At 41.3% G+C, this 12982-nt stretch overlaps 1 protein-coding gene across 1 annotated transcript in view; it reads right to left on the bottom strand.

The window, feature by feature from the left end:
* tenm1 (teneurin transmembrane protein 1) overlaps positions 1-12982 on the bottom strand; it is a 195427-nt gene that overhangs the window by 16460 nt on the left and 165985 nt on the right. Inside the window, exons 26-32 of the mRNA XM_034092269.2 lie at positions 10529-10616; positions 8886-9082; positions 7182-7495; positions 6383-6555; positions 4654-4898; positions 3012-3305; positions 669-913 (exon numbers count right to left, since the gene is read on the bottom strand). Coding sequence (XP_033948160.1) covers positions 669-913; positions 3012-3305; positions 4654-4898; positions 6383-6555; positions 7182-7495; positions 8886-9082; positions 10529-10616 — 1556 coding nt within the window. The remainder of the gene's footprint in view (positions 1-668; positions 914-3011; positions 3306-4653; positions 4899-6382; positions 6556-7181; positions 7496-8885; positions 9083-10528; positions 10617-12982) is intronic.

Genomic DNA, 12982 nt, shown 5'->3' with positions numbered 1-12982 from the left:
TATTAAACCATTATTGCATCATAATTACACTGTTATTACATCCATTTTCCACGTGTCAAATGTCTGTATCCTGGGGTAAACCACTTAAGTAGGGCTGCACGATATTGGAAAAAACTGATATTGCGATATTCTTTCCCCCTGCGATATATATTGCGATATGAACAAAATACAGGAATTGAAGCAAAGACCGTTTTTTTTGTCCGCAAACCTGTCTTTCTTTCTTGAACTTTAATGCTATACAATTGGTATTTTTCTAACTATATTTAACCGGATGAAGGATTTTAGTCACGGACGTCTGGATCTTACGTTATCATAGCAACAAGCCGAGTTAGCAGCGCCTAACTGCCCTGGAGAAACCATAGACTGAAACACATGAAAGTACTTTATTCAGTGTTTTTACCTTTAATCACGGGATCCGTTTGCTTTAGAGATTTGATTGTGATTGGTGGTTTGCTGTGCATGCAGAGCCTGCATGTCACTCACTCAAGTACCCCTGACATGAGAGCCGCGCGAGTTTTCCTTTTGTAGCAAGCAGCAAAATAATTGTAACATGACGTGTTTGAGTTAATTTGCCTACTTAATATCGCACGTCGTAAAAAAAAGTAATATCGTGCATGATTATCGTCACGACACGATACATCGTGCAGTCCTAAGGCTCACAGACCTACCTGTAGATGACACTGCGTCCTGTTCCCAGGTACTGAGTCCTCAGCAGCCGCCCGTCCAGGGTGTAGTCCTGCATGAAGGAGGCCTGGCTGTCTGGGGGAGTGTATATGTTCCTGTAGTATCCGATGGAAAGGAGCGACTGCAGGGTGTGCTTCACCATGCTGGGCATCGTCACGGCCACCAGGCGGTCTGTCTGGTCGTACTCGAAGACGTAGCGCCGCTGGCTGTGCAGCAGCAGCATAATGGACTGCAGGAACACACACAGATGCTGAGTTATAACGCTGTCTCTCCACAGTGTGATGAACATTTTCTTTCTTTTTCATTTCAATGTCAGACGGAGGAAATGTCTGCACTTCAGAGGCAACCTTGGTTTAAGCTTGGGGAAAATGTTTCATGCAGTCATTGAAGGCTAATTCTTAAAACAAAACAAAAAGGTGGGGGAAATCACCACAAAGCTTTATTTTTTTATAGCAATTTTGTTTACCGTTTCACTTTTATTTAACTTTTTAGGCAAGCTTTAAAAACCCTGTGCCCGCAGTCCTGTGGATATTTGAACAGTGTGAGCTGCAGTAAAAACAATGTTGTGTAAAAATACTCATCAAATTTAACTGTGAGGTATAATATTAACGTATTAATAATACATGCAGGTATTATTCATTTCTAGATGGTTTTGTAATATAATCATTTACGCTCTAATTTTGTATTAGACCAGAAGCTGACACAAAAATGTATTTCTGGCCGAATATCACTTCATTAAATATTTCAATTAATTTTCTAGGGCGGAAATGATAGCTTCCGGTAGCTTTGAGTTGTGTCACACTCTTAAAGGAGCATACCTCTTTAGCATGTTTCATTCCCACATTATTTCTAATCCTTTTTAAAAGCGCTTTTTCTCTGTACATCTCGCTCTCAGGAAAACACAGGTTCAGTGAAGTGAGCCTTGAAACTCGATGTACGTAACTCCACACAATGAACAACTCGCCTGCCTATGCAGCTCTCAAAGCTATAGCGCGGATGTGTAGTCACGAGGGCATCAAGTGCAGACTGCTTTAAAAAAGTCTGCACAATAACTGAACTCTGACACAATCTTCTCTCTGCAAATTAATTTTCATAGTTACGTGAAATTAATGGAACCCAATGGCTGCCTCAAAGGGCGGGGGAAAAACGGTTGAAGGAACAGACCTGTATGTGTGAATTTGTTACTTTCATTTCACACAGACTTTTCATACATTTTGTGTTAGTTTCAGTTTGAACTGTGACAGCCTTGAAGGGGATGTGTTAGATTTCTGCAAAGACAGAGGACTGAAGCCCTCAACAAATCTCAGCATGAAATATTAAAGGGACCCTATTATGCTGATTTTCAGGGTCATCTTTGTATTGTGTGTCTCTACTGTGACATGTTTACAAGCTTTAATGTTCAAAAAGCTCTTTATTTTTACTCATACTGCCTGCAGCACCTCTTTTCACCCTCTGTCTGAAACCAGAGCCCAGTCTGCTCTGATTGGTTAGCTGGCCGCCTCTGTTTTGATTGGTCAACCGCTTAGAGATGTTCCGACCCTATCACGTACAATGTGTTGTAGGGCTGTGCAATTAATCGTATTTTAATCGCAATTACGATTTTGGCCTGCCACAATTACGAAAACAACATAATCGAAAAAAACGATTATTTAGCTTTGCTAGGTTGTGACAGTGCACTGCGACATATTTGCTTTTATTTATCATATTTATATATGTTTAGTAGCTTGTTGAAGTGCGCTCCAAAAATATTTGTTGATCTTGTTTATTGGTATTTATTATTTTGATATTATTTATTTAAATATAAATATATCATTTATTCGTTTTTCAGTTGAATTCTACGTTCAGGGTGATCAACAGTTAAACAGATACTGTTCAAATTATTATTTTAATTTGTTTTAAAGTTCAATAAATGGATGTTTTCAAAGTCAATGAATAATCGTATTTAATAATCGTGATATCAATTATTGACCAACATAATCGTGATTATGATTTTTGCCATAATCGCACAGCCCTAATGTGTTGCATTGCTAGCCAATGGAAGCGTGAGTGTTACATAGTGATGTCACTTACAGAAGTAAACAAAGGAGTCCACTGGAGGTGTTTCAGGCAGGAGGGGGGGGGGGGGGGGGGCAGTGTGTGGGAGAGAAACTCCCACACACTGCCCTTTGGAGTTTAACCTTTGTAGACCAATTACATACGTAACAGTGTATCTAACACACTACAGGAAAGGGGAAACCTGAAGAAGCATAATATGGCCCCTTTAGGACACTGTCTATCACATCCACTGTCTATCACATCCACACCCCCCCACACCCGCATGTTCTCACTTTGTCTGCGTATGTGTAGCTCCAGATCTTGCCGTTGACCCAGGCTCTTGACACCACCCTTTCGTTCTCGTACTCCAGCCGCTCAGACCAGTCTCCGCGGTGGATGGATGACAGCAGCCCTCCGCTCGAGTAGCTGATGTTCACCTCGGTGTATTTGCTGCTGGGGGACCAGACCACGGGCCGCCCCAGAGAGTCGTACTGGATGTGGAGGGTGAACTTCCTGTGGTCGTCGTAGATCTTCCCCACTCGTGTGTTCTGATCAAAGTCTATAGACAGCAGGTTCCTGTTATGTGCCTGGAAAGAAAAGCAGTACAAATGTCAGCCACAGAGAACAAAATGTACCTTGTTTTTAAATTGTACTGCTTTATAATCATCAGCAATTATGAATAGGGCCATGGACATGCACATATAAATGTAAGGGCACGTCTGGGACGAGCAGAGATTTCATTAGTTTCGAAACATTTGTTGTGGCATTTAGAACAAACTTGACCGGCATATTAACAATCATTTGCCTTGTGAACTAATTAATTAGCACACATCAGATAAATATTCTGTTTGTGCTGTGTACTTTCTGCGAAAAAGAGTTGAAGTCGGTGTGTGATTGGAGTCACTCGACCTATCAGCTCGCTCCTGGTGACCAAATGATTCTCTCACTACATCTAAAGTGTTGTGGATGGAGAAGCTGTAGCACGGCTCAAACTGCTCCTTAAGTGTGGCTCTAAAGAAATGAAAGACTCACTGATTAGATTGCACCTACAGGTGACATTTCTTTGTCCTTTCTGATGGGAGTGTGTAAAGGTCAGATTGCATCACTTCTAAGATGTGTGATGTAATTTGACCTATTCACACAGTTTCTATGATATTTGCCTGATGGTTGGCGGTTTACTGGTTAATGCCGTGAATTAATGGATACTGTGTAATGCATTTAATTATTATTTCCCAAACTACAGTTCACTACCATTGCGTAAAGTGAGAAACCCTGAGTTATTTTATGGACATAACATGATACATACAATTTGAAGCAATAATACATTATTAACTGCACGATTAACTCAAACTGAACCTAATAATTGCAGGAAGTTTGTGTAAAAAAAGTGATTATTTCCTCTTACTATTGTGTGAATATTCCTGTTGTTTTTAATTTCTTTGTAATACTCTCTCTGTATGCATTATTATTTCGTTTTTTAAACAGGTGAAATAGGCTTCTTTTTTAAACAAATTGTATTGTTAGCTTCTTCTGGAGAAACATCTGTGTTTCTATCTTTATAAAATAAAAGGTGATTTCTTGTTACTATTGCGTAAATGATCCTGATCAATATTTAATTATGTAACAATACTCTGTCTGTGTCATTATTATACATGTATTAAACAGGCAAACAGGTGGAATGGGATTTTTTCTTTTTTTTACAAATTCAGTGTAAGCTATTAGATCTTTAGTACACTGCATACGACTCTATATCCTTAATAATAATCAAATCTATCATTTGTTCACAGAAATGTATAGGCCCCAAAATGTAATAAAGATGGCATTTGACCCATTTATGAATGCTTAACAATCCCTACTGGGGGACCCGACTTTGAGTGTGGAACCAATGATTTAGGATTTCCTATATTAAGAACACATTTGAGCTTTAGTGTTTACCCTGAGCCTGCGCTCGTAGGTGCTGTAGTTGCTCTTGCTCTGCTCCTTCCTCTGCCTCCACTCGATCAGGCTGGGGGCGTGGTCTCCGGGCAGGCTGATGTTACAGCGGCTGGCCGTGGGACTGACTCCGCCCCCTGCTCCTCCCGGGAGGAGGGGCTCCGTGATGAGTGACAGCTCCATCCCGCTGGCCAGGGTCACCAGGAAGGACCCGTCGGCGCTCACTCTGTATGAACTCTGAGCATGGTCTGGGGTCCATGGTCACAGAGGTGCAGAGACACAAACACACAAACACGCAAACATACGACCACATTAACACCGTGGATGAAAAAAAGTGTGAAAAAACATCAGTCTCTCAAAATGAAGGTGAGAAAAACTTATGAAATGCAGCAACATCAACGCAATGAATACAAATCAAACTATTTGTATGGCAACTGTGTTTAAATGTGTTGCTGAATCTAAAAGTGTTTTTCAAATGGTCACAGCAACTTTAGCTGTACTGTATCAGCTATTGTGTCTTTGGAAACATGTCATCTATTCAAAAAAAGAGCAGTAGAAAGACATAGGCAGACGGAGAGAATAAAGGGAGAGAGAAAGTAATGCAGAGAGAAAAGGGGGAAGTAAAGTAAGGGTGGGGAGCTGTGATAGTTTGTTCACACATTGCAAAGGTTTCTCAGAAACACGTCTTTCATGTCAGTGCCCTGAGAAAGATGTCACACGGAGTTTACACACATCAACATCACTTTGAACCATCTCTGAAACACACGTTTAAAAAAAATTGCAAAAATAATCCTAAAACGATATTTTTACCATTACATTTAATGCTAGTAAACTGGGCAGTGACTTCAGCTCCCTGCGTCGCTATAAACCTCGTTCTGTACATATGGTTATTGCCGCCTTGGAGGCAGGAAGACACACCGTGCGTGTGTGGATTGGAGTGAAGGGGGGGCACTAAAATAGGAGGTCATTTCAACTTATGCCTGGCAGCTCTGTCAAACTGTAGCACGGCGACGTGGCTGTGTGTGTGTGTGTGTGTGTGTGCGTGTGTGAGAGCGGCTTTTCTCTCCCTGCAGTGCTGTCATTGGGACAACTGCTAGAAAGCAATTAAAGGAATGACATGAGAGGAAACTGCTCCCATGAGCGGCTTCTCCACTCCACTCTCATTTTCTCCCCCTCTCATCTCTGCCCTCTATCCATTTTATCATCCCGCGGACGTTAAGGCGTCTCACAAGTCACCGTCTGGATCTGCCTTTTTTTCTTATAAATACAAAAATAAATGGTGCTTGTGAATAAGAGTTCACGTCGATTGCATGTGTTAAACATGTAGATCAAGGGATACACCATTTGTGTACAGCTGTGAACCTCGCGCACACACATCCAGGTGAGGGAAAACTGTCAGGTCGGTGTGTCTGACCTGACTAGAATAACAGCCCCGTTATTACAGTTTGCCAGTCATACATTTTTAAACATTACTATGCCCACATGGTTCGCACTGCGTATGTATGTTGTCCCCCCTAGATCCCTCGGTGAGTCATAAATGGCCTTTCGGCATGTTGTTGGTGAACTGGATGGCGGTAGATGCATTGTGGTGAGGCTATAATGACTCTGCATGTCAACCAGTGAATACACATTACATCTGTGCCCCCGGATTATTGCAAACCTGTGTAAAGTCCTGTCTTTCTGTAGCTTACTAAAGCCGACCTATGAGGAATACAAAAACACAATCTCTCACCTTGTCTGAATGTGTAGATGGTGTCGCTGGCAGACAGGTTGGTACTGGTGATAAAGTTCTCCCGGTTGGACGCCTCGACCTCCACCCGAGACCAGCGTTCAAGGTTGCCATGGAAGCCGCTCACCTCGCCGGTGGGGAGGGTGATGTTGGTCAAGCGACCCTCGCTGTTGTACCTTGGGAGAATAAACACAAAGGCGATGATGTACAAGCAAAACAAACACACATACACAGATAACTGTCGCGCTTGGACAAATGAAACACAGTCGTACGCTCACACAAACGCACACACACACACACTTTGCGTATTCACTATCACTCCATTTCCCCTGTCATCCGCAAACATCGGCACAGAGTAAGTGTCAACTGTGATTTATATGTGTAATTATCCAGCTGTGGAATTTGAGACAGAGACTCGGTCGGCAGTGGTGAATAATTCAGACGGATGTGTTTGTGTGTGTACTATCTGTGTGATCCCAAACATGTGTGTGCTCAAAGTGTTGCAGAGACGGCCTTCAGCTAATCAGTCACTTAAGCAGAGATGAAATGGGGAGGAAAAAGTCTCTGCTGCTTTGCACAGTGATGGCCTACCACCAGATGGCACTCATATAGCTCTGTCTCATATTCAAACATATGCACATTCAGGCAATCACATCGATACATAACATTCATATTCAAGCAACAGAGAGTGGATGAAATGAAAGATAAGAGAGGGAAGGGGAAGAAAAGAAAAAAGGGAAAGAAAAAGATAAATAAACTAATAAAAATGAAAGGCACAAAAAGCAGAGAAAAAGAAACATACTCATAAACAGTGGTCCAACTGTTTTCATCACTCTTGGTTGCTAGGAGACCGGTGTTGCCATGGTAAGTGATGTGGGCGATGTCATGGCCTTGGGCTGACACCTTCCGCAGTGTTCCACTGTTGCTAAGAGACAGCCAGTACACCTGTCCGCCAGGTAGGGCCAGCCAGAGAGGCACTCCGTGAGCGTCCCGCCGCACCTGCATCCCGTGGCTGTCGCGGTTCGTCAGCCCCGACAGCTGGCCGTCCGAGCCGTAGGAGAAGTTGTACAGGAAGTGGCCGGTGATCAGGTGTTTGGTGTGCATGTGAGAGCCGTTCTGTCGGGACAAAGAAGAGATGGGAATTTGTCAGGGTCGGGTTGTTTAGTAAAATAAACGAGTTATTTGCCAAACTGCATTATCTGATTTAAACGTTATAATTAAGTAGTAATAAGGACATTTTTGGCTTCTTATATTATTCAATTCTGTTGGCTGGGTTAATGCACATGGCATACATTTTTGCACGGTGTACGTTTTTTCCCCAAATGTTTTGAAGAACCTCAACTCAAAGTGTATAATACTGCGCGCCACAATACAGACACTCAGACCCTCAAGGACAAAATGATCCCCATTGAAACCCATTACAAGCACAGTTTTTGATCCCACGGCCATTACAGAACAAAACCCTGCGTTCGGTTATTTCACGTTTTGTATCTAGAGCCCTGGCTTCAAAATAGTTTTTACTATTTTCTACCAGATTGAGCCATTTCCTCATGTTTACCCTATGGGGCAAATGCATGCTATTTCTTTATTGTTCCCACAAGCGTTATTGCTGCTGTTTAATGCGTTTGATGCAGTGCATCAAAATCAATGTGGTCGCTAATCACTGATACATATCCCAGACTCTCACAAAAACAATCCCCCCCCTAGCATTTATGTTTCACATTAAAAAAACAACAGTGGCATTATGACAACTCTTTGAAACAAAAGAGTATTTGGAAGTTATAATCAGGACTGAATTTGCATACACAATTGAACTCAGTGAAAATGATAAATCATTTTTTAACTAAGGCAAGGGGTTAAGGAAGGATGACTTCAAAGCCAATCAACTATATCAATAGGAAGTCATTATAGCCTGATAAGATGTCAAATAAAAAAAAATAGGGGCCAAACAATATATTTAACTCAACTGCTTATCCTCTGCAAGTGTAACTGTAATGTTACTGTGTTTTATGCAAACATGGTGAATGAGAGAGACATATCTGACGTGCTAACCTAGCTAACATCATGAAATCATTTATTCTAATGTTAGTAGCATTAGGTTTGTAACTTAAGTTATATTGTGTTATAGGTCACTTCATTAATAAATGTATGTTGTCTTTATAACATAATAGGCTACCTTTTGTACTCTTTAAACAAATCATATTAGAACACTAACGTTAGCCTTGTCAGTTGACTTAAGCTTGGTTCTCAACAGTTGGCATTCCAATTGGCAGTTACTGGGTGTAAATATTACAGCGTCAACTAATCTCTACGCAAACACTCACTTGTGGGCCCAAACACTTCTGATTCAGTCATGTGTACTATCAGCTATACTGTTTGCTACACTCCAGTTACACGTTTTACCAGGTGATGTTTAAGCTTTGCAAAATATTCAATTTCACGTAACTTGGGAGAGTAGTATGTAGGCATAATAATGCTCTTTAGAAATAGCTCCGGCATTGAGTACCTGGCTGAAGAGATAGAGCTCCTGATCCAGTGGGGAGCTGATCTCCATCAGTCCAGCCGGGCTAGGCTGAGGCTGGTTGGGGCTGACGGCTCTGATCCGGATGTTGCCCAGATCAGCAATATACAGGGTGCCGTTGGGGGCCACGGCCAGAGAGGATGGGGCTTTGAGACGAGCGTCACGTGCGTAGCCTCCATCTCCTGATGACAGAAAACAAGACACTCTTTTTGGACAAAATAGCAAGAATAAAAGTACCCTCAGATATTAACACAGTGAGCATTTCAGATTATTCTTCAGAGAAGGGGATCTACGCAGCTTAAGCGTTTATCAGTTTCGCTCAGGACTTGGACTTGTTGTGATGCTGTAGCTTCCGAATGGAGTTGATAGAACCTCCTTGACAGTGACCCCAGAAGGTGGTCGTGGATTCAGAAGTCATTGGTACCACAGCGGGATAACGGCCGGGTGAGGCCCTTTAGATGCTGTCAGCAGTAGGCCCGGGCCTCTGATGGGGCCGCAGACGGCAGGGTAGCAGTTTATCTTTTGACAGCATGCACATTACGTGTGTTTGTATGTGCGTTCTTGTCTGTTTGTATTTGCGTATTTGTACTATATGTGTTCATGTTCAAAGACGCTGTGTGACAGTCTACGGTGACAGGATGGAAACGGAAAACCTCTGAAGAGAGTAATCATCTGTTAACAGCAAGACATGATTGAAAATATGCAAAGTACAACCCAAGAAAAAGGGACGGTTACAACCCATTGGCTTGTGGCATGGGAGGGACACTTCCCCTCCATTTTGAATAAAAAAAGAGACAGATTTTATGAGCAGAATTAAATGATAAAATCGCATGCTCCGACACTTACAATGAAAGCATGGCCTAACTGTCAAAAGAACATAGGCTTATTTGTTTGGTCCTTTCCCTCTTCCGCTTATTTCATTTCAGGTGCCCTTACATGAGACGCCCAGCAGTGAAAACCTTTGGCAGCTAGAAGAGAGCTTTTCTCTTTCAGCAGCTGTCATTTCAATGGATTCAAAAGGTTTTTCTCAAGCTGGTTCCTGCTGAAAATTAGCTGGAGTCTCCCCATGAATACCAATACACCCCCTTCATACACACAAAAACACACACATTCACAAAGTCAAATTACATTCACTTACTCTTCCATTATGACATTATAGATAGTCTTTGCTTTTGTGTGTATTGTCATTATTTACACAAACATCATTATCATAATTTGTTCCTTTATTATTTCTGGAGGAGAGTCAAAATAGCCGTTCTAAGATAGGGACATTCCTGAAATAAATAATTTAGACATATTCAAGTGTGCAGAGAACAGTGAGAGAGACAGTTATGAGAGAGAAAAGGTTCCTCTCAAGCTAATAAAATCCGCAGGGACAAAGATGCAGCGGGATTTAATTATTCTGTATCAAGGAAAGAACTGTTGCAATGTATTAACGTTACGTCATAGCTTTTAAAATGCTTCTGTTTCCTTTCGATACACGACTGAACCAGGCCAAGTAAGATATGATCTGATAAGCTTTTAAAGTTCAGTTACATGTTGTTTACTGTGTAATCCTATAAGACATAATCTAATAGTTTCACATTACTTAATTATACAGTCACATCTGTGTGTGTGTGCGGACCCACCAGAGAAGCAGTCACAGTTGGGGTCGATCTTACAGTCACAGTCCGTCGGGGCTCCGGAGATAATAGATATCTCCCCGTTGGTTGACACCTGTGAAGTGTTCAACAACGTCAGAAAGATACACATACAGGGAGATCACTGTTAAAAAAGAAGATAATGTTTTTATCTGACAAACAAGATAATGATGGCATTTCATGAAAACCTGAGCTGGAATGCAGATTAATGATATGAAAATGGCGACAATGTATTTTCTCTGCAGGTGCTTCAACCAAACAATCTTAGATGATATCTCAGGTGCCTCTTTTTAATTTCCGGGAAAAAAAAGAATTATTTGTCTTCGCCGTTCAGACTAAATGGGGCTTTGCCCGCTGACAGATTGATACATCTTTGCAACTTGAAATCCAGCTCTCCAAACAAATAAAACTAATTGTCTTGATGGAGAGTGCTGCTGAATATATGAGGGTGTACGGCACTACACCAACAGATTGATTTTGATTCATCTTGGAGGGGTAATGTTTCTTAAGTAGTCGTCGGAGAGCATGCTAAACTATTTGGCTTATTCACGTTAGACAGAGTTAGATGACAATATCACTCTCAGGGCTGTCGTACCTCTGAAGTTATTAACACGTTTTATCTTGTTTGTTTGAAGAAAACAAAAAGTTAAATAGAGGACTAGAAGGCTGTTAGGCACATTGTGTTCCTTCCTGTTGCTAGCATAGCCAGCTAAGCTAAGCTAACTGCTGCTGCAATTACATAGGGAGGGAAAAGGAAATGTTTTAAAGATAAAGTTGTGAACTGAAACAAATCAAAACAAGGTTAGGTTTTTAAATATGGTCATGGTTTGGCTTTAAAAAATATATTCGTAAAGTAATTTACACAGGTAAATTAAAATATGTCATTCTTGATTTCCTCCCTTTGTGCTTTGACAGTTTTTTAGGAGAACAGGATGTGAGAGAGGTACAAGAGAGATGTGCTCTTGTAAGATGCAGCAAGACATCATAAACGTGTTAGGCACAACATGTTGAAATATTCCTTTAAAATGTGATGACATACTGTAATGATGATGGTCGTTATTAATTAAACATCTCTGAGTAGAAAATCAATCTAAAAGTGTCCTCCTCGAAATATAATTAAATATATACACACAGTATACAGTACTGTGTGTATAAAGAAGAGCTTGTGAATTCAAATAATGAACAACCTCTGGAATGAATTTGAAAGTCTTGTGACTTGTTTGCGGAAAAAACACTGACCACTTCACAGAAAACAATTTCTTGCAATTTGTGCTTGATTGAAAATAAAGAAAAACATCCACAACCAAGCTAATTTGGAATGCAATTTAATTTTAATTCACCTCAAAGCTCTAATATCAGGCATATTCAATAACTCCCATGCCTCTATTCAAGATGGATTTGGGGTCCTTGATGTTCTGCCCAGAGGTTTTGGGGGTTGCTTGCAGAATGACGCGCCTGGACTTTGAGAGCAGACCAGCGGCGGTGCCTCGCCTAAAGACTGGTGCCAAGGCACGTTCACATTTAATAAGGCTTATTATACTGAGGAAGAAATACTTGCTGGATTAACAGTACAAGATGCAGCTGGTGTAGCCATTTAAGATTAAATGTAGCGGTTAATTTGCATGTCATTTTTTTAATGAGCTTTAAATATATTGTCAGTCTGTACCTGTACGCAGCTAGTCTGTCATACAAGTGACAACATCTTCTGTCTTTAATTGAGTTTTTCGTGCATCGCAGTGAATCTGCGTCAGCCTGTCAGGTTCATGCATTTGTTGATTGTACATCAGAACCGCTGCGAAAGTCTGCAACACATCACCGGTAATTTATTTCACGGTTCATTTTCAGAAAAACGCTTTCATTCACTCTCAAAGGAGAACTTGTACTTGCTGCTACATGTAAGACTCTGTGCAGGAACCTTCATAAATATATGTGAATGTTGGGTTGCTTGCATAATATAAGCCATTATAAATAAGTCCACCATAAAATAAGAGTGATAAATACAGTTATGAAGACTTCAAAAGACTTGATTTCCCTATCCAACACGGCGGGCCAGTCTCCATCAAAAAGGCATCTGAGGCGTTTTATGTTCCTGTCTGCCTCCACATGAACTCAGCGTGGTGCTGCTGACCACAAAGGGACTATTGATCGAGTCTAGCAGGCAATATCTTTGTGCTGCTGCTGCCCACATGCTGCGGGGCTCTTAAAGCATGCTGCTAGCTAATGGAGCTAATGGACAAAAACACATTATTTCCAAAAGTGAAAACAGGCTTTTGAGATTGTTTGTTAGATGCGATGGGGTTTGGTATGTGCATTTTTAAGAGGCGGATTCTGAACACTTTTCTTGCTGCGCAGCTTCTGCAAACGCAGTAAACAATGAGACCACATTGAAACAACAAGTGTGTGGTTACATACGTGTCAATAGGCCAGATGGATGCAACTGAG

This window comes from Pseudochaenichthys georgianus, chromosome 10, assembly GCF_902827115.2.
Source record: "Pseudochaenichthys georgianus chromosome 10, fPseGeo1.2, whole genome shotgun sequence".
In the NCBI taxonomy this organism is placed as follows: domain Eukaryota; kingdom Metazoa; phylum Chordata; class Actinopteri; order Perciformes; family Channichthyidae; genus Pseudochaenichthys; species Pseudochaenichthys georgianus.
The sequence above is the reverse complement of the archived record's forward strand: the minus strand, read 5'-3'. Positions and strand labels throughout refer to the sequence as shown.